The sequence below is a fragment of the Watersipora subatra genome, chromosome 8, assembly GCF_963576615.1.
Source record: "Watersipora subatra chromosome 8, tzWatSuba1.1, whole genome shotgun sequence".
Taxonomy (NCBI): Eukaryota; Metazoa; Bryozoa; class Gymnolaemata; order Cheilostomatida; family Watersiporidae; genus Watersipora; species Watersipora subatra.
Genome location: NC_088715.1, coordinates 20,903,027 through 20,927,418, shown reverse-complemented (window position 1 = coordinate 20,927,418; position 24,392 = coordinate 20,903,027). Strand labels below are relative to the sequence as shown.

General features: G+C 35.8%; 2 protein-coding genes and 1 long non-coding RNA gene across 5 annotated transcripts in view; 1 reads left to right on the top strand and 2 right to left on the bottom strand.

Moving 5' to 3' along the window:
* The window catches only part of LOC137401542 (putative choline-phosphate cytidylyltransferase), a 39,962-nt gene extending 22,506 nt beyond the window's left edge, over positions 1-17,456 (bottom strand). For 2 of the 3 annotated variants that reach the window (XM_068087952.1, XM_068087955.1), the window contains exon 1: positions 512-731. In XM_068087952.1, coding sequence (XP_067944053.1) covers positions 512-542 — 31 coding nt within the window. In that variant the 5' untranslated portion in view covers positions 543-731. Of the gene's footprint in view, positions 1-511; positions 732-17,336 lie in introns of those variants that run through there. The other variant, XM_068087953.1, reaches the window with a different exon arrangement.
* Positions 4,907-12,474, bottom strand: LOC137402093 (uncharacterized). The gene is made up of 6 exons (XR_010979453.1): positions 12,382-12,474; positions 12,131-12,221; positions 11,729-11,845; positions 8,703-8,796; positions 6,273-6,389; positions 4,907-5,126 (listed from the first exon to the last, which is right to left on the bottom strand). It is a non-coding gene; the product is annotated as an uncharacterized lncRNA (long non-coding RNA).
* A 260-nt stretch (positions 17,457-17,716) lies between the features above and the next one.
* The window catches only part of LOC137401760 (GTP cyclohydrolase 1 feedback regulatory protein-like), a 44,002-nt gene continuing 37,326 nt past the window's right edge, over positions 17,717-24,392 (top strand). The window contains exon 1 of the mRNA XM_068088239.1: positions 17,717-17,849. Coding sequence (XP_067944340.1) covers positions 17,814-17,849 — 36 coding nt within the window. The 5' untranslated portion in view covers positions 17,717-17,813. The remainder of the gene's footprint in view (positions 17,850-24,392) is intronic.

Below are 24,392 nucleotides of genomic sequence, written 5' to 3'. Positions count from 1 at the left end.
TTCAGTAATCAGAATAGTGATAATGCCTGATTGTCAATTCTGAAAGAGTACTAGTTCATGAGCTGTAAATAGCATCTGACTATTCTGTACAATGCAGTACTGATGCTTGCAAAGTCAGCAGGGTCAGTTGATCCACTGCATCGACTTCATATTAGAGCGCAGTTGCAGCACAAATTCAGTTTTTAAGTTTTCAAAAATGCTCATTCGCAGTATGCATGACTTGCTGGGTTTTTAGTACTGCATAATGGAGGTGAATACACAGTTGCGGTAGAAGGAAATGGCGCATTAGTAACACCGGTAAAACATATACCTGTCTTGAATGTGAAATAAATCGTACTAAATTTTGCTATGGCCTGCGCATTAGAAAGCTGTAATGCAATGAAAAATAACTGTGTGCTGTAGTGCGGAAGACGCAGTGCAGTTTCAATGCGTCACAACCCTGAATTCAAAGTACCTCCGTCAGAAATACAGTAGTCTAACAACTGAAAACTCAATGAAATTTATGTCTTACCTCCTGGCTGGCAGATGCTGGGTGACACCATTACAGAATCAGCAAGCTAACAGAATGACTGCAGATGACCTGAGAGCTAAGAACACTGAGGTCACAAGGTGGTGCCGCGGGATGGGTTACTCGTCTTTGACAATAGGGAAGATGAGTGGTTAGTGACACGGTGCACTGCCACTGCAGGGCAAACACGCCGCTCCTGCCTTATGCAAGCCAACAAAAGGCGTCACACACAACAATTGATCGATTCTAGACCAAGCTTGCGCGTCGCGTCATCACAAAGAAAATCTGTAGTACAACAGAGCTGCTTACGCAGCCAATCATGCGGAATTTAGTAAACCTCTTCGCATAGGATGAATTGTTTTTTGTAGACATGTTTTATGCGTGATCAGTCAGAAACTTATATCGCTGTCCCTAACTCATGATACAATCATGGCATGTAGATTGTAGACAAACAGCTTTTGAGCAATCTAATGCTTATTTCATAAATGTTACAGAAACTTATTTAGCGAAACATAAAAAGGGACGCATCAATAGAAATGTTTAGGCGGAAGTTGATTGGCCCTTTCACGGCAGCAATCGTCTAAATCTATTTTGTTAAACAATTTTAGAAAAGTTTTCGTTGATTAACTTCTCTTATGAAAGAGACATTTGTGGACTTTAACTGATTTAATATAACGCTGATAATAATTTGGATATAAAAAATGTAGTCAAAGCTATCATAAAACTCAGCTATTTGGTTCACCACAATTTCATGGAAATTGTTCAAAAGTACCTCTGATATGGATCAAACTATCCCATATCAAAAATTCATTTTGCCATATGTATGTGTATAACATATAAACTGCATATATAAAATGGGTCGTGATCACAGAAACCATGGTTAAGTTGGGATTGTAAGATTTGAAGTTATCTACATTAGCAGAAGGAGAAAATTCTCACAGTTACTTTGCAAAAAGAATTTTTATTTTAGCTTAATTACAGTAGATTTTATGGTCAATAAACTGAATGTACATTTACCATTAGTGCGGAAACATAAATCTGAGAAGACTGGTGTTAAAGTTTGAGAAACGAAAACCAATGCACAATTTTGTTTACATTTCAAAACGTCATAGCAACCAATATCAAAAAGTTGTGATATTCATCTAGATATCTGTGTTTATATCCAAAAAATTATGCTGAATTTAAAAATCTAAACAGATTTTAGCTGGTTGTCATAGAAATAGCTGTATATTTATAAGAAAATGTATTACTTAATTTTGCAGATATTAAAAACGGCTTGGCATTATCGGGCACAGCCGCAGTATCATCAACAAAATCTTTAGAGAAATAACAACAGTAACATATTGCACACCATCGTTCACTATATACTTCGATCTTGGAAATTCGAATAATTATTCTGATAATTAAATATTGTAATAATTTTGTAAGAGTCGTTAGGAAAATATCATCGTAATTCCCTTTACTTTCACTGCTTTTGACATCAGTTGGAATACCAAAGTACTCATTATAAGTGTCCAAAATGTCAGAGTTATCTTTAAAATCGGAAAAGAACAAACGATTACATTTATCGGACGCCATTTTTCAGTACTTCCTGTTTAGCATAGCAACGGATTTAAGATTTTTTCCGAGAGTTAAAGACTTCTATTGGCTAAACTGACTTCAGATTCAGAAAGATCACCCTTCGATTGGTCCAGATACAAGTGTTACAAAAATCGTTACCAATATTATAAATTCAGTTGGTGCAACTTCAAAGTCAGATAACTCAACTTCGTCATTTGCGACTTAAAGGTTGATTTGCAACAAAATTCACATTACCGTTACTTGGTATCATAAGATTTACCATGTCTTACTCTGTTGTGTTGTAGGTGCAAAATATGTGGAAAGGTGATTACAAGCTCTTAAAAACTAAAAAAACGAACAGAAAATCGCAGCCACACGAGACCGCCGTAGTTTGGATTCCCTTTGCAAAATGGCTCAAATGTGATGTAGTTGTGAGAGAGGGTTTCTGCTTACACTTTCTTGCAACCTTATTCGTCGAAATATTTTCACAAATATACTTCACGCGTTCAATAAAACTATGTTTATTGTTCTTACGCGTCTGTTTTATCCTCATTGTAATGCTGTCACTTTTAGCACTGATATCTTATAACCTACCATAAAAAATCGTTAAACTTTTTAACCTTAGCTCGAATGAGCACATATCATTGTCTGATAATCATGACGAGCCTGTTGGTCACCTGTGATAATCGAAAAGTGCTGCAAATATTATTTGCGAAGTATTGGGTCACATGATCAGATTACGACTTGACGATTGAATAATGCCGAAACAAAACTGTAAAGTAGCGAGCATCTATATTTGATACGGGGTCTTCAGCGAAACCCGAAGTGTTTGTCATAAACTAGTACTACGATAAGTTTTATATTGAGCTTTGTATTGGCCTTTCGATTCACGTGAGAACATACGTGACAAGACGATAACTAAATTTCGTGGTTACGTCATCGAAATAAAGAGATTCCAATCTACGGCGGCTTTTCGTTTTTGAGCTTTTAAGAGCTTGCAATCACATTTCCACATATTTGGCACTTACAACACAACATAATAAGACATGATGAATCTTTTGATACCAAATAACTGTAATATGAATTTTGTTGCAAGTCAACCTTTAACCATGGTTTCTGTGACCGCGACACATTAATGACAGAGCTCTTGAAAAGCCATTTCTGTTGATACAGAGACCTCAGTTTTACAGGAAGAGTCCATCATATACAGCCTCATAAGCAGCATATATATGTATATACAATATATATATACGGGTGTATATATATATATATATATATATATATGTACCGGTTGACATATACATACGCGTATATATACTGGTATACATACTACATATTTAGAATATGTACGGGTGTATATATTCATATATATCTCGACATATGTCTATATGCATGTATATGTATACATATAATTATATATATGTATGTGCACATATATAAATATGTATACATATATATATATATTGATATATGTACATGTATATATCAACATACACACTACATGTAGAGTGAATTATACTAAACAATAAATAGTACTTATCTGTTAGTCAATTCACTTTAATACACTAAATATGGGTCTGCTCTTATCTGGTGATAACGTGTGAATCAAATTATGAGAGCAGACCTACATCTAGTGTATTGTAGTGAATTGACTAATGGATAAGTACTCTTTATATTTTATACTATAATATACAGTATATATATCTCCTGTATATATAGCCTTCATTGAAAATATTTTTTGACAAAAACCACCTTTTGATTAGCCTCAGCAATTATTCTTCAAAGGCTATTTGACCCTATTTGAGTCAAGAGCGAAACTAAGCTGTTGCAACTGTCATAAAGTATAAAGTTTGTCCAATTTTGCCCTCGTTGAATTCTCTTTTTAATCTCAGGCTACATTATCACTTAGTGATTGATCTAAATATACATATACATAGATAATACATATACAAACATCATATTTTAACCTTAAAGCTTAGCCTTCACCCCTACTCTTTCACCATGAAGTCTAAAGGCTGGTTTACACTATATCGCCGTATCTCGGCGTTGATACCACAATACTTCGGTGATCGTCACTGGTAATGATAACGATGTTCACACTATTACCAACCCATCAGCTTTTGCATCAGTGATGTAGTGTTCTAATTTTTCTTTTTAAATTGTCGCAAAGAAACTTCTTTGTTTTCGCGTAACTGAAATCAAATACTAGGCCTGCAGCGACGGTCACAAATGGAAATAAATAAATCACGCTATCGGCGACCGCGAATTACCATTGCGAAAATGGTTCACATTGAAAGGCGGTCGTCGATGCTCGGCGAAAGATCGGGAAAGTTAGACAGCTGCAAACTTTCCTGACGTGTCCACATAGTTTTGTCGATGCCATCGGTTTACGGTTCGCATATTCGACGATGAACGTCGAAAGGAAAACGCTGACATATGGCGATCTGGTGTGAACCAGCCTTTAGATAGCCTGCAAGTGTAATTCGGTATCAGGTCCTACATTGTTATAGTACTTTGGACTTGGTCATTTACAGGCAGAGATGAAATTGTACCAGAGTTCAAAGTTGATTGAGAATCGTACACAGAATATGGGGTTTTTTTTAACAATGGCTGAATTTTTCAAAGAGGGCACTACTCAGTCTAAAAAGAGACGACAACTCTTTAACAAGAGATAACACGAATTATTTGTAATATCAAAATATAAAAATAGAATTACAGCACCTGAAATAGTTCAACCAAAGAGTGTGACCTTTGAACAATAATATATTCCTAAGAAATGTCAAATCCTCATTCAAGAGGTAAACCCTTGAATGGTTATAACAGGCAAAAGGTGCCGAACAGCTGCACCAAAATGTATGCTTATACCATTCATGTACCACTTCAGACATCCATGGAGGGTTCAACTAAAAAACAGTCATTTATAGAAGCAAAATGATTGGCTGTTTGGTAGCAAGACATTCGCTAGAGGTTGTCATCGTCGTCTCTCAGCTCAGCTATTGGGCTGGTAGTAGGTGACGGTGCTCCTCTTACTATCCTATCTCTCTCTCAGCCAGATGCTCTGCAGAAAGGAAACAGTATGCTGGTTATGGCATTAGTGTGGACAGAGGTTATTAAGATGTGTGTTTAACATTGATTGGTGATCTATGTGTAACCCATTTCAGTAAACCAGGAAGCTGATTTGCAAAGCATAAGAACAAAAAGAGATATTTGATGGTTTGCAAAATTGAGAAAATCTATATTAAAAAAAGTAGTTTTAAAAAAGAAGTAAACTCGGTCATTTCATGAGCATAAAAACATATGATAACAACTTTGGAATACTCAAACAACTTTGGAATATTCTAGAGAGTTGTCTACCCATCAAATAAAAAATAGCAACTCAGGCAAATTGATTTCCAAATAAGATCTCCTTCGTCTGCTGTCAAGTGACCTTGCCCAATTCACTCGTATTTCTAAAACTTTCCACAACAAACTATAAGTTCATCTAATGATTAAGCAATTGCATTACTTTACGATAAAAAACTTCTGAAAACCACAAGCATCCTTACCATATGCAGTAGATGATATTTATAAATTCTACTTTGTCATTGTGTGTCTGTCTGTTAGTCTGCATAACAATAGGAATATTCTCAATTTTTAAATGAATTTCGGCTTTTTGAAATCAAGCACAAAAGTAAGACGACTCCAATTTCTCTCAAATGCATTAAAATGCTGACATTCATGTCACATTAATAGATCCCACTTTCTCATTGTGCATGTGTCTGTCTGTTAGTCTACATAAAAGCTATACATTTCCAAATATTTTGACTGAATTCATCCAAACTTCACGCGCATATGTTGTGCTTTCCACCAGGCTGCCAGAAATATCTGGTTTCAAAACTGTTTTTGTTTCATCGCTCAAACACCTGATTAGTAACTTAAGAATGCGCCTTTTTATGTATTAAGAACAATTTCCCTCAATTAATGTGTTCATGGACTTTTGTCATGAAAATTCTGTAAAGTTCTGCATATTGGGTTGAAGATCTACAGTTGATGAGAGCCATCTGATTAGATAGAGAATAGAATCTCGGACAACACTAGACCTCAATGCTAGTTCATTCACCAATGTTACATTTCTTACTTAATCATGCAGATAATCTTTCTCTGAGTTCCTAGAACCTAAATTAGCGATTCCCACAGTCCTACAATATTATTAATTGCTGCCAACCTGAAAACTAGCCATGAAGTTCTACACTAATCCTCTGCTCCTTTCTGATCAGGTCTGGATGAAGTCTGAGCTCTTGCCTTTACATTCGTACAGCTTTCCACCAGCAATACTCTTCGCCTACCAAAGATTGAGCCATTAAAATTATTACTATTATGTGTGAAAAAGACTAAGAGTTATCATATCTTTGCATAGAAAACAAACAGTATACAACTCCAAGAGGTATCATTTGCTATGTTGTACACACGGGCCTGTAGAGGATTAAACTAGGATGAATATCTTCTTATTCCAAAAACATTAAAAGTGTAAAACAAAGAGTTATAAAGCACACGGATTATTAACTTGTTATTTAGCAAAACATTGTTAAGCTTGAAGCGACATCCTCTCTTCATAGAATATGAGCATCTTCCAGAAAATGTCGCATTCATGGGTTGTAGATTAAAGCAATAAACAAACCTACACAAGGTTTTAAAATGAGATTACAGTAAAACATTTTTCATCACAGTTACAATATAGAACAGTCTTCATCTAGCAGCGTAACAGTAATTCCGAACACACTATTATGATAACCAGAGGATTCAGCCAAAGCAGTGGTCATTGGTTCGCATTACCAACCAAAGTATAGTTAATAGTAGCAGAAATAATACATATTTCTGAGAAATAGCATTTGATAGATTCCTCTATTTCTTTAAAGGATGTCAGACAACAATGAAAATGGCTGCAAGACAGATACCATAAAATCTCTAATTCAACGCGACCTTAATTTGGTTGACAATCTTTGCTCTTTATGAACCCCTAAAATCACGTGATCAGTAGAAAAGTGTCTACAAAATTGTATTAATATTTAATCTTTTACATCAATAACAATTAATACTTTCATTGCCCAACTCCAAAGCTTTTTGTTTTTGTTAAAACTTTGAAAGCAATACCGTAGAAATAATTAATAGCGGTCTCAGGTTAATAGCAGTTCTTTGTTTAACAGTCTTGATACTTCGAAGTACATGTACATAAAACGGTTTACATTTATGATGGGTGATGAACGACTAGTTTTAGGCCAAAGGTTACGTTTAGCGAGGAAAATGTTTATGTGCAGTACTTGTGCTAAATGCCACGCGTAAAAGGTTTGCTCTGCCAAAATATGGTTTGGACGGTGATATCGACTAACTCAGCAGTATAGTAGAAGGGTTGAGGTGAGAAGCCATTGCGGAAGGTATTGAAAAACCAAAAGATGTTCGTTCCATCAAAAGCAACAACTAGAATGCAGCAACCCGAGCAAACAATGCAAATATTTTCATTTTAAAAACCTTAATTTTTGTTTCTGCATGTAATATAGGTATAATTAATTTATGTCACTTGTTCATGAATATATATTTGTAGCGTTTGATCGATTATCATTATATAACTTATAAATTTTCAGATTTATAGCATATTATTTGGTATCATCACTATGGTAATCTGACTTTACAATTTATCGAGGCTCGTAACTTTTCTTCTATAGCACATAAAAAACTAGTTTTGGGTGCAAACTGTAGCAAACATATCAATGAGTGCAATGAGCTTTTATGCAACAATGTTAAATAAAGATCCAAATAAAAATTTGTCTTCAAATTTGAATGAAATAAAAATTGAAAGCCCTAACAAATTTCAAAGCAGGAGAAAGGCTATAATATCATCGCAGGTTAACTCCAAGCAACAGATATCAACAAAAACAGGCGACATTTGCTTCGCCCGTAAAAGGGCTAAATTATCTTCCCAAAGTCCTGACGAGCGATTTGAAAAATACAACGACAGCCTCTATTTGAACGACACCTCCAATAGGCCGCCACTATAGAGGAAGGGTTGAAAAATAGAGTGCCATGGCATTCGATTAGAAGTTTTACGGTAACTCAATTTTAATCATGAAAACATAGTTTTTTGTCGTTGGTTTGTTTGCGAATGTTACTGTGAATTCTTATAAAAAGAGACTTGCATATATTTTACCTTCAATTGATGAACCACTCATACTTTACCATACACATGCGTGCTTTCAAGCCAAAGTGTGGTCAAACTATTAATTTTGTAAGCTGTGGATAGACAAATTTAAAATGTATATAAAACATCCAAACCAAAACAAAAACTAAATAAAAAATATTCACTAGTCTAATCTTACAAGAACGTAGACCACTTTTAATGGGAAAAGTAAATGGTTAGCGACTCAACGGCTACTTGGATGTACCATAAAAAATTGGTTTTTCAAAATAACAAAATAGCTAGCCTACAGAAACGGGTAAAGGTACTGAGAATCAGCCACAAGCACCATTGACCATGTACAGACTTCATAACAAACAGCATGTGTAGGAAACATGACACTTTTTAGCCAGTTGCAAGTAAGTCCCGTATGATTCAAGCCTACATGATGTTGGAGCGATGCCTAATACTGCGGCGAGCACTCACCTACTCACTGTACATTGAGTAGCAAGAAACATTCCTTTCTCTTTAAATGAACCACAATCATCTGTACTCTCTTAGAAGTGTGGGGAAAGTCTATCTAAAAAAAATTAGAGACACATAATAATAAATCTACTCATTTTAAAGTTGATTGAAGCATAGAAAAAACAACTAGATTTTTATATCAAATGCTTAAAGATTGACTTGCAACAAAATTCACATTACAGTTATTTGGTATCATAAGATTCACCATGTCTTACTCTGTTGTGTTGTAGGTGCAAAATATGTGGAAAGGTGAGTACAAGCTCTTAAAAGCTCAAAAACGAACAGAAAATCGCAGCCACACGAGACCGCCGTAGTTTGGATTCCCTTTCCAAAACGGCTCAAATGTGATGTAGTTGTGAGAGATGGTTTCTGTTTACACTTTCTTGCAACCTTATTCGTCGAAATATTTTCACAAATATACTTCACGCATTCAATAAAACTATGTATATTGTTCTTACGCGTCTGTTTTGTCCTCATTGTAATGCTGTCACTTTTAGCACTGATATCTTATAACTTACCGTAAAAAATCGTTAAACTTTTTAACCTTAGCTCGAAGGAGCACATATCATTGTCTGATAATCATGACGAGCCTGTTGGTCACCTGTGATAATCGAAAAGTGCTGCAAAAATTATTTGCAAAGTATTGGGTGACATGATCAGATTACGACTTGACGATTGAATAATGCTGAAAGAAAACTGTAAAGTAGCGAGCATCTACATTTGATACGGGGTCTTCGGTAAAACCCGAAGTGTTTGTCATAAACTAGTACTACGATAAGTTTTATATTGAGGTTTGTATTGGCCTTTCAATTCACGTGAGAACATACGTGACAAAACGATAACCAAATTTCGTGGCTACGTCATCGAAATGAAGAGATTCCAATCTACTGCGGTTTTTCGTTTTTGAGCTTTTAAGAGTTTGTAATCACATTCCCACATATTTGGCACTTACAACACAACAGAGTAAGACATGGTGAATCTTTTGATACCAAATAACTGTAATGTGAATTTTGTTGCAAGTCAACCTTTAAGAAAAAACTAGAGGATCTTTGAACGGCTAGTAGGCATCAAGCAGTTGAAACCAAGTGTCAGAACTGAGTCAACAGCACATCCAGTGAAGTTGAAATAAATGAGTTATCAGTCGGCTAACAGCAAAGTTCTAGATAAAGACAGTCGTTTGATGGTCAGAACAGCTAAACCTCAAGCTAAGCTGTGATATGTTTTGCATGAAGCGATACAATAATGGAAGACTTTCTTTTCGAAAATTTTCCGAAATCCTGGGACTTGACTACAGTAAAGCCATAGTAAAATACCAAGAAACTAAACTGATCAATTTGGGTTTAAAAATGTTGGTCTGGGAAAGTGGGACTGCACCTTGTACAGTTCCAAAGGTTCATCAGCAGGGCTTCATCAACATATCAACAGTGTAACACAGCTTCATACCTCTATGTCTCATTCATCACCATCCTTCCTTTCAATACCAGAGTAAGCTTGTCATTGGCTACTACCGCAGGGGTAAGGTAAGGAGAGTGAGAGATACAAGAAGCTTTACCAATGTAGAACAAATGTGTAGCAGAAATGTTAACAAACAGGACTGCAGATCGAATTTTGCAAGTGATTTGAACTAGTAACATCAATCCTTGACAACTATTGTAGGAGATTGGATGGGGGACCATTGTAAAAGTTACCTTATAACCTATAGTTCTTGAAGCATTTGCAACTAAATCTTCTGTCGCACTTCTGTGTAGACAAAGAGTTGAGTGGAAAGTCTTTTAGAACTCAAATGACTATAGTAACAGTTCATTGAATTAACAAAATGCTTAATCAGTGAGAAACTGATGAGCTCGACATAGGAATTGAGAAGTTAAAAAGAAGAACTGATGAACCAAAGAGAGTAACTAAGAAATCCAAGAGAGGAACTGAGCAACCTGAGAAAGAAATTCTAAAGGGAAACTGAGTGATTCTACAGGCACAATATGAGTAAAGAACTTTCGTAAGCTTTTGATTTATCTTATGAAAAGGAGAGCTAAACAACATGGGAGAAGAACCCGAGAGAAACAGCCCTGAGAGATGAACTGAGGAACCCAAGAGAGGTACTGAGGAATGTAAGAGAAGAACCCAAAAAAGAAACAGCCCTAAAAGATAAACTGAGGAGACGAAAAAAACTGAAAGACAAACTGAAAAACTTGAGAGGGGAACAGTAAAGAACAGAGAAATTCGCGAGAACTGAAGAGTCTGAGATGAATTGAGCAGCCGAATTAGGAACTGCACAACTCAAAAGAGGAACTGAGCAACTCAAGAGAGGAACTAAGAAATGAGAGAGAGGAGATAATAAAAAACATTTATTATCTAGCTCTTTCAATGTCAGAGACCTCCAACGGCAATAAAAAATCATTACCATTTCAATTTGTTTTTCCACACATGCAATGATATATTAGTACTAACAAATAAAAACTAATGCATTAAACAAACCATAATCAATGCCAACCTACTAATTAGAAATTGATGCGTGAACAATGCAAAAGTCAAGTGATAAAAGTCCACCGTTCATTTAATATAAAACGGTGAGTGACTGATGAGTAAAATTCACATGCGATCATGTGGTGACACGCACGATAAACCATTGAGTGTGTGACTGACCTTTATAACATTGCTTGACTTAACATTAACTTCACTTATAACATTAACTTCACTTATAACATTAACTTCACTTATAACATTAACTTCACTTATAACATTAACTTCACTTATAACATCAACTTCACTTATAACATTTAGCTTCACTTAAATTCCACCAGCTATAATGTGTGTACATCTAACAAATGTGCAAACTAAATTTGATGTTATTAGCAGCTTCAGTGAAACCCCAAAAATTCCTACAAAATTTAATTTTAGCCTTGAATTGATCAGTTTGTAAACTAATCCCTGAAATCAGTGTTTAAATTAACCTCAACTTAACACTCATAATGGTAAATCCTGATAATTACCTCTGACTATGAAGTAAGCATTAGGAATGAGTTCTTGGACTTGGCTGAGCTGGGGAGCGTGTTGAGAATGAAACACATCATATATTCCATCACGATAGACCCTCACTTGTCAAAAAGCTGGTGAATCAAATACACTAGTTGACAGATATGATTATTAGTTCAAGTGTATATGCACCAAACAATAAATTGCTTTATTTATAAGGCATTAAAAATCCAATATCTAAACTAAACAATATAAGCAGTGACTCAAATCAAATTAAAATTCTGGAACAAAACTGAAATGAACAACAGAATAAATAAACACAAGTTTATAAAATATATTGACTGATCAAAACTAACTAGAACTATCATTTCATAGAATGGGGAAACAACTCTAAATCTTGGTTACCCACAATTACTAACCTTTTCATTTTAAAGTGATAATCTGATATTATGGTTGCTTCTTATCTTCTATGCACAGACGATCATCTGAGAAAGGAACAGAGGTCTTTTTCTGGACAACAAATAGACTTATAGTAACTTATATAAAAGACAGAGACAAAAAAGTGAAATACAGATTGAAGCTGTTGGTTAGTGAAGATCAGGCTAATGCATATGTTTTCATCAATATTGTGTAGAGAACACATATTCTGAATCACTATATTCTACTGTACCTCGCTTAGGATAGCGTGAAGCGCATCCAACCTGACCTGTTCATTTGTTGCCCATCTATCAAAAAGACAGGAAAATGCTATCTGAGGTCCTGAAGCTACAAACAGATGAGTAGCTTCAGACATTCAATGAAAATATTTGTTGATCATATTTAAAGTGTAACTCCCAAGTACTCCCATAGGCTAATTTATAAGAACTTACATTTCCATCTTTCTATATATCAAATTGGTCCAAGAATGAAATCAGTCAAGGCCGAAGAGATTGGAGACCCAATTTTACCTGAACCAACTAACCTTTGAATCAAACATAATTAGGCGAAGTTGAACTGAGGACGAAGTATGAATAGGCCGAATTGACTTAAGGACAAAGTAGTGTGGAAACTCAATTCTCAAACACTTCGGTTCTCGACCAATTCGGTTTTCGACCAAAAGATTTGAGATTTGTTCGTCTCGGATCTCAAACATAAATTCGGTTCTCAACCAAACCAGAGTATGCGCATTAGAATTGAGCATTCGGAACAGCTCCGGAAATTGCACGAAAACATTCGTTGAAAAGGGAAAATCAACTTATGCTTTATAAATTCTTTACAAAAAGGAAGGAACCATCTCGGACGACATCCCTCTACCAAAGAGATGTGTTAAGGAGAAAACCTCGCCAGTCGAGTTACCCTAAATTGTTTTGGAGGAGGACTCTCCTGCAAAGATGTGAAGTGAACATGCCATTGCTGTCTATATTTTCTTTTTCACATGATTTTTGATGCAACTGATCTGTTGCATTTCTGATGTTTCATTATCAATTTCTGCACTTTTTGGTATTGTATCTTAACCTATGTATTTGATATTTTAGGAACGAAACATACAAAACGTTTACTTTTTATTTTCTTTTTTCATCATCATAAATCGAAAAATATTTTATTAAAATTAAACGATATATATCTACTTGTTTTTATTTATAGTATGTAATATACAGTACAGTTTATGGTGTAAAATATTAAAAAAATACTTTACCGAAGTTGTTTTCTCAAATTGCAACAGAGTAAAATGTACATACATTAATTCTAACAGGAATAATTGTTTCGGATCTCGAACAACTCTGTTTTCGAACAACCTTCTGGAACGGATTATGTTCGAGAACCAAGGTTCCACTGTATAAGTAGGCGGAGTTGACTTAAGGACAAACTATAAGAAGGCCGAATTGAGTTATGGACAAAGTAGGCCTATAAGTAGACCGAATTGACCTAAGGACCAAGTATAAGTAGACCGAATTGATCTAAGGACAAAGTATAAGTCGACTGAGTTGACCGGAGGACAAAGAAAGTATAGGTAGTCTGGGTTAACGTAAGGACAAAGTATAGGTAGGCTGAGTTAACGAAAGAAGAAAGTATAGGTAGGCTGAGTTAACATAAGGGCAAAGTATAGGTAGGCTGGGTTGACCGAAAAACAAGCATAAGTAGACTGAGTTGACCAAAGGACAAAGTAAAGGTAGGCTGAGTTGACCAAAGGACAAAGTAAAGGAAGGCTGAGTTGACCGAAGGACACACATAAGTAGGCTGAGTTGACCAAGGGGCAAGGTATAATCAGGTTGAGTAGGCATAAGGATAATATAGGTAGGCTGAATTGGCATTAGGATCAAGAGTAAGCAAAGTGAGATGACTTTCATACAAAACAAAATTATACCAAGTAAATTGAAGGGCAAAACAGTTCCGCTAAGCTGACCTAAGGAACAACTATATTAATTGGATTAAGTTGGTGAAAGGATAAATTAAAAATGAATTGATTAAATATAAAGAACAAGTCCGCAGAGTCCAGCCAAGGTTAAAATATAAATACATGTATACAGACTATTAACAGTTACATTGTATCTGTTATGTTGGTGTCAGTATAACTCTCCAAATTTCTATCTCCAAATTTGAAAAATCTTGTTAGGGTTGTTTCTATATTCATGCTGGGCTGACCTGTTGAGATGATGAAAGAATATCGATGGGCAGCTGATCTGCATCTGAAAGTACAAATACAAATGTAAGATAAAAGGATACTAGACAAGAAAATTAACCAGAAATACCAATAATATATTCACATAATATATTAATATGTGGTATCACTCGCCTTTATGAGTCATGGTCGACTGCATTTCTCATATTTTTTGTCCTTGCATCCATCCAACTAATAGAACATCCAATCGTGTCTTTGTTTACAATGACAAAAAGGTATGATGATAATGTAAAAAATCAGCAGTAAAAACAGGTATGGCATTTTATTGGTATGTTAACAATCTTAACGATGTTAACAACAATATTAATGATCTGAGATTTGCTTCCGAACTTCTTTTTTCAGAAAAAACTAGGGCAACATACTACTTTGAATATGCATTAACGGTATAATCATGAAAAAGTTTATACCCCATAGTGCCCCTATCAAACTGTCAACTAACAGTACGGAAAGGGAAATCTACAAATCGTAAGGTGGTAATATAATTAAGTTGCTCCAAGAAAATACTTTTCCGATTCCTTTGATACAGGTCAAGGTAAGTAGTTTACAATAAATGTCTATGTAGAAAGTGCCATATTGAGGTTCTGATTTATATGGTTAAACAATATTGGTTAGAATTTCATGAAAGAGACTAATTGACTAGAAGTCAAACTTATTGAGAGCCGAACTCTACCAGCTCACACTGTTAGTATGTTTCTGTGAATGTTGATAAGAGAGATTTTGTTGACAGCGTGGTACTTATCGCATTGAGATGCTGGTTTAATAAAATTAAAAAAGATAGGTTAGAATGTCGCAAAAAAAACTTTTTGAAGGTAATACGGTAACAGGAACTTAAACTCCTGAAAAGTGATGGCCCTGAAATGTCAATAATGGTGGTGCATTTGAATTCACCACGCTTAGAGGTGCACCACTGCAGTACTTCTGAGGCCCTCAAACTTAAAACGCATACTCCTCGCAATCGTAAGAGAACGCGGCAGTTTCAGTCACGCTAGTGGTACATGAGAGAGCGTGATAAGCAAGTAGAGTCAATAGACAGAGCATAAGCAAGCAAGCATTGCAGTGCATCATTAAACTCTATGTTTATGGTTACTCATGGGAATAAAACGTGCTCTTCGTACACTACATTCCAGGATAGATAATTGTTCGATAATTGGACACCCCTCCAGTCCGAAGGCAACTTAAACGGGCCAGAGAGAAACTTTTGATGAACTTGCACCAAAGCCAACAGCACAGTCTGCCTCTGTCATTTATACAAAAAAAATCAATTGTCCTTGAACTCTACAAGCTATCTTTCCTAATTATACATACATAACACTTCCACCAATCACTTCGCCAAATCTTTGAACATAATGCCTTATCCCAAACTAGCCCATTCCTGCATTGGTATTGGAGGTTTCACAATCCTTCATAAACTATTCCCAGAATATTTGTATTTGTCCTTCCCTGTGTATGCCAAACATAATTTTCTATTTCATGACACCAACAAACTACATCCACCATCATGTTTAATTTGATGAACTCTGTGTTACACTATTCAGATTCCTCAGCAATACTAAATTAGATTACTAACTTTTAAAACACTCCTGTTCAACTCACTCAATAATTCAATAATTATTGATTTAAATGATTATTGATTTGTTTTAACATGAAGTGAAAAACATCATTTTGTTGAAGATTACTAATGTTAAAAAGTTGTACATACAAACATACAAAACAAACTGACCAAAAAAGGGAACAAAAATTGACTTCACTCAGAGAATGATGCAATTGGCATGATGAACTGAAGATGCAAACTATCTATCGGTCAACTGATTGATGGGACAAACGAAAATTTAAAACAAATTACATGTATCAGCATGTAAATAACATGTTCCAGTCCATCTACAGTCGTACAAGCATATCGGCTTGTCTCAAGGCGCAAATTTAAGAGTTGAAAGCTCAGTGACCTTTAGTGTACAGCATGATCAGAAATTACGAACAAGATTTTTAAAAAAAGCATACACTTAACATTGAATGGAAACGCAAACAATGTCTGCAGAGCCCCTTCTCCATCATCTGATGAGCCTCTTCTACACTGCTAAGGCTTCTTCTGTTGCAAGTGCTGTGCCTCCTTTACTTATGGACTAGCATGACTCTCTTTTGACTGTACAGAGTCAGTCTTACGGGAGCAAAGTTCCCATAAAAGTGACTCTGGACAGTAAGACTAGGAACACGTAAGACTCGGGAACGAGGTAAGTGGACTCATAGCCCATAGGCCGTACGGGAACAAATGAATAAAGTTCCCGTATGGTCATTGAGTCCACTTACCTCAAAAAGGAAGACCATTCGAGTGAGGGTGTAACATTCATTGGCTATTTTTCATCTGTTGCCATCATTTACGAAAAAAAAGTTATTGTTTTCGAATTTTGTTAGTTGTGTATCTTAATCGATAGACTTACAGAATAGAGAAGCATTTTACTGGTAAATATCAGTATTGCTTGCAATAGCCTAACACCTTCACATTGCCTGAACCAGTAATAACCAAGTTAGTTCACACAAGCTAGTTTGCCTAGCTTGTGTGAACTAACTAAATATAATCAAAATAGAACAAGATGCCCACACAAATCAACACTGATGTATGTGTAGACTCATATAAATTATGTATAACAAAAATTCTCCCTAAACACACGTACTCAGTGGCCTCCAGTCATGAGCCGACCACAACTTAGTTCTAAGATGAAAAGAGAAAGACTATTAGGTGTAGGTAGTTGTTAGCTTTTGAGAATCTTCAAGACTGGGTAATCAGACAGGCCTGGTATCATAATTAATGTCTCGATTTGTTACGCTTGACGACGCAAAAAAAGCTCCTGAGCGCTAATAACCGAGTAGCAAATAAAAAAAATACATATAACAGACTGAAACCACTAAGATAATAACGACAGGTCAGCTAACCGAGAACTGTCTAATTTTGTCACTATTATTACACGCACCTGAGTCTACGAAGCTTTCAGAGGTTGCCATCGTTAGCAACTTATTCCAATGGAAACTTATCCTGCAGTGATAAAGGGTAGTTTGTATCTTATGCTGTTTATCATCGAATTTTGCGAATTGTTTAGCCAAATTCCCGTTACAGATTACACAAAGATAAAACGCGCAGTTGTTGATTATGGCCTGATCCAATCAGACTGGCATTTTGGTTTGTTCAGCAAATTACAACGCGTTTAGTTGCCAGTTATTCACCGGTACACGTGTATAAGATGACGAGCCAGCTTGTGTTTTAAAGCTAATAAATACATGTACTGTATGAGCTTGCTTGGAATGTTTTAAGTTTTTGGTCTACGAAATTCTAGCGAGACTGCTAAATTTCTCACGACAGTTAATTACACGGCGGATCGCCATTTTACACATTTTCAGCGGCCATCATTGTCGACGTTGTTTTAGTAGGCATAAAAACTAACAGCATTAAAATGCCAGTTGTTTTAGTTACATGTCTCATTCGTTTAGTAAGTATTAATTTGTTGAATGTATCATGTTTGCTGTTTTGTTTATAACAAAATTCAATACAGGCTATGATGCAATGTCAGAGAATACCTACATGGGAGACTTAGATATCGAACCCCAGCCATAAGTTTCTTCTGCACGTGCTGCATTTTGTTGATTTGCATTGCTGTTTAATTTTACAGCGAAATACTACATTTAAATGTGTGATATTCTGTAAATCTAGTCATATTATGTGAGTTACTTATCAGTTTATTTTTTCTATGGGACGGATGTGCTAAGCATACCAGTTTTAGATCAATTGTGCGCTTGATCGTGATTGACTAAAGCTTGTAGCACGACAACTCCACGTGACTACTACATTAATGTATGGTTTTTCAATCAAGGTACAGGCATACCGTGTTATATTATAAGGTTCCTTTGGTAGTTGTATCATCATCATGATGATTGATAATGGTTGAATTCCATGCTGTATTGAGCTCCGAAATTGGATGAGATCAGATTCTAATCAGTGGATCCGATACATCAACCCTAGATACAAAAAAGTGTTTGTAAGAACTAAATCTAACATGTTTCCTTTAATGTAGGTAGACTGGTGAACATGTTGTTGCAAATTAAACTCTGCTAATTTATATAAGAATGGGCTACAGAGTGAGAAATTGCTATTACACTTGTAATGATCCCAATCAATTTGAGGAAGGTTAAAGTCTCCGCAAATACAAAGTGGATCTTTCTTGCTACGCATTGCTTTCCCTATTTCTTCGAGTAAACTTGGAATAAGCAATACATCTTTATTATTAGGTGGTCTATAGACAACTGAAAAATAAAAAAAAAACAATTTTGTCTCCTTGCATTTCAACAAAAGAACCTCTGAAAGAGATTCCAAAGGAATAACCTCTACACGCACATCTGATCATACATAAATAGCTACTCCTCCCCCTCTAACATCTCTATCTTTTTGAAACAAATTGAAACCATTAATTCTGACTTCTCCAGAGTTTATTTCAGGTCCCAAAAAATTTTCTGTAACACCAAAAACCAAAACGTTACAATGTTGTCCAATCTCCCATTCAATGTATGGTACCTTGTTCCTAAGTGAATGTATATTGGTATATAGTATCGTAGACCTACCATCTTGCTCATTTAGAAATTGTGGCTGATTAGCCCCATTTGCACACTTGTTTAGTTCCTATTTTTTCCTAATGACCACAGCCCTCTTCTTAATAATAACATCTTCCCCAAGTTGCTTTCTTGCTCTTAACTCTTTCCTAAGTTCGTACTGGTGATCCCTTTCTTGTTTAGTGAGGTCTGGGTTCACATAAATTCCTTTAAGCCCTTCATCGGACATACATATGCCTCTTGCCTTAGCCACTAAATGCCATTTATCACTTGTCGATTCGAAAGTAGCAATGTAAATTTTATTCTCTGGCTTGCCAACTTTCACAATTTTTGAGGGTTGCTCAATACCAGCCTTGTCTACTATGATTTTTATTTGTGCCTCCGACACGTCTCCTGTGAAAACAGCACTAGCAGCCCTTTTCTCTCTCTCCCTTAACTCATTAGTCACAGCATTTAGTGTCTGTGGAGTCATGTAAACCTGCGAACCAGTGCTCTCACCAACAACAGCAGGAGGACTTTGAGCAGAACTCCTGTTGTTCAAAACCAACTGTTCATCTAGTTTAGAGCTTGAGTGTCTCAATTTATCTTCAACAATTGTCAGCCTGACATCAATGGCAGTCATTTGTTCCAACAACTTTTTGCTACTTTCACCACAAATCTTGCAATACCAAGAAATATTTGCACTCTGAGCATCAGCAGATGCAAGAAAACTCACAAGACTATCCTTGACCTCGGCACACTTGGGGGCATGAAACCAGAACTGACAACTATTACATTGGATTCCTTGATCCCTTTCCTTCACCTGCTTCCTGCAAGCACCACATTTACCATCCATTTCCAAAAATCAGAAAAAAATGTTTGCACAGTGGACACTGAAAACCAAAGAAGCTGGCCTTTTCTAGCAATTGTATTACACCAAGTGTCAGTGAGTGATGTCTGAATCGAACGAATCACTGTGTTATTAGTTAGTATTAGTAGTAATATAAATAAAGAGAAAAGAATAGAGAAAATTGAGTTTGTATTGGGAATTGTACATCAAGATTTGAAGAGCAAATTTTTGCACGTTTTGCTTGTTCTCACTGAGAGCCTATAAAGGCAAAAAGAAGTGACAACTCAGTTTCAAGAACCTTTTTTTTATTCTTTATTATATATATATTTATTGACATATATACATGTACATGTACAAATCTCTCCGGCTAAATCAAAGAAACTAAACATCTGCACACTCGACATCCCCTCGAAGATCCCTAGTTGTTTTTGTCCAAAAGGAGTGAAAATATTGCTCTGATTTCATAGATGGCATGTACAATTCCCTATTTAGTCTTGTATCGTGCGGGTTATTGAGAAGAGTAAAAGTGTTTTAAATAACACCAGAACTCAACACTTTGCAATATAGTTTTATTCGGGCATCTTTTCTACGTTCTTGTAAGGATTTTATGTTAGTGCTTTCCCTTAATTGTTAAAAGCTTATTGGTGATCTTATGCGGTAAACAAATTTTAGACATTTATTTTGGATTTTCTCAATCTTCTTGATATCTTTTTTTAAATGTGGGTCCCACACCTGGCAAGCATATTCAAGGCCTGATCATATCAGTCTTGTATGCCACTAATTTTGTCTTAGAGTCAGCTGTTTTAAGAACTCTATGTAACATTCCTACTAGTCTGTTAGCTTTTGATGTAATTTTATCTGTGTTTTCCCATTTTAATTTACTACTCAGCTCAACTCCTAAATATGGATTAGAGTCAACATTTGTTAACTTTACATTATGTAAATAGTAGTCTTGCTGAGATTTCAGTTCACCGATGGAAAGAACTGAACACTTTGAAGGATTAAAAGAAAGTTGCCAGATGCGGGACCATTCCTCGAGAGTCATTAAATCTTCGTTTAAAACTGCACTCGCACTTCTTAAATTGTACACAAGGGCATCATCTGCAAACAGACGACATTCCGATGTTATTTTGCCTGGCAAGTCATTCACGTAAACAAGAAACAGAAGCAGACCCAAAACCGATCCCTGAGGGACCCCAGAGGGAACATCGCAAAAATGTGATTCAACACCCTCCACTGAAACAAATTGCTTCCTACTAATTAAAAAATTTCTAATCCATGATATAAATATAGGGCGGACGCCAAGGCTTTCTAACTTAAATAGCAATTTCCGATGATTTACTGAATCAAAGGCCTTTGAAAAGTTCAGTATCAAAACATATGTTATATGACGTTTCTCTTTATTTAAAGCTAAATCATTGAAAGTATGGATCAGTTGTGTCTCACATAATCTGTCCTTACGGAAACCATGCTGAGTCACACAATATTTTGTTTTTATCAAAAAATTGATGAATGTTAGAAGCTATTATGTGTCCTAGTAACTTGCAAGTAATACAAGTCAATGAGACAGGCCTGTAATTGTTTGGTTGCATTCTATCGCCCTTTTTAAAAATTGGTTTCACCTTTGCAAACTTCCATATAACCGGAAAAGAGCTCGAGGTCAGAGAGTACTTAAATATCTCAACCACTTTTCCCTTACTGATTTTAACTTTTTCCTCTTTACCTCTTCCGTTTTCTCACCTCCTGTTTAAGTTTGAACTGAACCTCACGCTCTGACTTGGTAAGGTCAGGATTGACAAAAACATCTTTCAGTTCGTGATTAGAACCACTTATTCTCCTAGCCTTTCCAATCAGAGCCCACGTTTCACTTTCATTTGTCATTGTTACAATAAAAAGTTGCCGTTTTGTCGGAGTGGTTATTTCAGTTATTTTAGTAGGAGTCTTGAGATTGGCCTTTTCAATAAACTGAGAAACATTGTCTTTATTATCTGTTCCACTGAACACTACATTCATGGAGCGCTTCTCTCTTTCTTTCAGCTCATTTGTAATGTCAGAATCCATAACAGTATTGTTTATAAGAAATTTAATTGGTAAGTTTGGTGCCTGCACACCATCACTACTGTGAAACTCTGGTCTACTAGAAAAAAAAGATTCCAGTTTTGTAGTGAGACATTTGACAGCCTCTCCAACTTCATCCACTTTGTTTTCTATAGCAGTTACTCTGCTGTCAACCACTGATATCAGTTTAAACATTTTTTTAGAACTATTGTCACACGACCTTCAATACCAGTGGACTGAACTTTTCTTCCCAGCAGGTGATGTAAGAAAATTTGTGGTAGCCTCATCAGCTCCTGAGCATTTCATATCAAACCCTTGTTTGCAAATACTACATTTCACAGACAAGCCTTTTATGACCTTGTTACAGCCCCCACAGTTATTTATATTATTAATATGTTGGAAAAAACAAAAAAGAGAAAAAGCAGCAAAGAGGCTCAAAAAGTAGGTATAAGTGTGTAGGCTAACTGCGAAAAAAGCCTGAACCCTAAAAGAAAAACAACACCGAATTATATTTAGCAACACAAAACAGCTCAACTCAACAACTATTAAGACAAAAGGTAAACTAGACAAATGAAACAATCGGCTACAATGCAATTCGGCAATGAGAAAAACAAATACAACTAGGCATATTAAGACTAAAACATCCAAACAACAGAAACAAAACCAGAAAAAATCTCACAAAGTGGTGCCTAAAATGGCCGACCCACTCGAATTTCACACTATTATTATTGTGTTGTTTTTGTTAGTGGTTATATAATGTAGACAGAAAGAAGATACATATAGGAAAGCAAGAGGTAGTAGTAGCAGTATAACAATCACAAGTAAAATCACAAATCTGTAGAAATTAGAGAGAGCAAAAAAATTCACGTCCTACTCGTTCGAAGCGAAACTGGAATATATTCTATTACAAATTAATACAATTAAAAATTTAAGGAGATACAATTAAAAATTTACAAAAGCCACTTCAGTTAGTTACTTAGCTATTCTAATAAGATGCACCACACATAACCCCCATTGGCTTTAGGGAGGCTACTCAGAAATTCAAAACATATCAGTACAATGCAGGATTTAGCGCCACCATCAATAGCATCATTGGTACTACTTGCCACTTGGTACAAAACTATTAGTTAGGGTTACATCACCTTCAAGAAAGATGTTATTAGTGTATACACATATGTGAGTCTGAGACACCCGTTGCTGGCTTGAAAACATTGAACAATAGGTAGTACGCATTGCACACAGAATAAACAATATGATATAAGAGTGACCTAAACCATTGAGGAAGTATTTATGAGTAAAATGATTCAAACTAAATGGGTTTGCGTGCATTTCACACAGTTATACTGGTAGATGTCACCAGTCACAGGGCAGAATGCTGATGCTGGGACGACATGACAACTATGGTGGTACCATTCCTTGCAGTGATGGCATTCAATCATATCTCCGTCCTTTTTACTATAAGGTTGGCGACAGGTGCAGTAAGTCTAAAACCAGTTGAGAAAAATTTTTAATGACATTCTAGAAATGGTAAGACCAATACCGAGGTTGGGTCCAGTCCACCAGTCAATAGTCTACCACTCCAGCCCCTGGACTGGGGACTGGACTGAAGACTGGAATATTCTTATCCTATGAACTGGGACTTGAGTCTGGAATTTTCTGGTTCTAGACTGACATTTTTAGGTGATCGTTACTGGGCTGGAGACTAGAAAATTTAGTTTAAGTTAAGATGAGATTGTGTAAAAACAACAACAGGTAGGCTATCAATAGTGTTACTTAGTAGCTGTAATTTGCTAGAGCTGTAGTTCTCTTATTATTACTATCTTTTTTTGGAAATGGCGTCCAGTCTCCAGAGCTAAAACATTTGAATATATGCTTTCTCATATGAACCTCATCAAAGCTGCACTCAGCAGGGGATGCACCATGGAGAAGCTCCACAAGGAATGCTAAACTGCATACACCGCATGAGGTACTATTCCCTTGCCTCTGGACAGCTTCAGACCTTAGTTTAAAAGTCCTACCCAGTGTCTTCAGGAGACCTATTCACAAATACAACAAACAATGGCTATCAATGTTCGCAATACTCTAGTTTGTGTATGGGTTTTTGGGGGCGGGTATCTCCCCTAGAAAGCTATGCTTAGGCTATCAATGTTCAATTTCATGGTGAGTAAAATCTTCCCATATGCCATGCATCAGTTTATTGTTTTAAAAATGACTTTGTTTCATGCTTCTTGTAGTCACAATCCGTTATAAGGAAGAGTGGTTTATGACTGATATGAACTTTATTGACGTAGTTCACACCGTAAAAACTACAAAATGGTAAAATGCAGTTTATACAATAATATATATGCATTGAGTTTCACATCAGTCGATTTCTTTAAAACATAAGAGCAAGCAAGTAAAACTACAAGTGAATATAAGTAAAAATACAAGCATGATAAAATAAGCCAGGCAGCAGTTCAACACTACTAATTCTTCAATATCAGCATATTGTTCATCCTATGTGACATTTCAGAGGATTGCTAATACAGCCAAAAATAAGCAG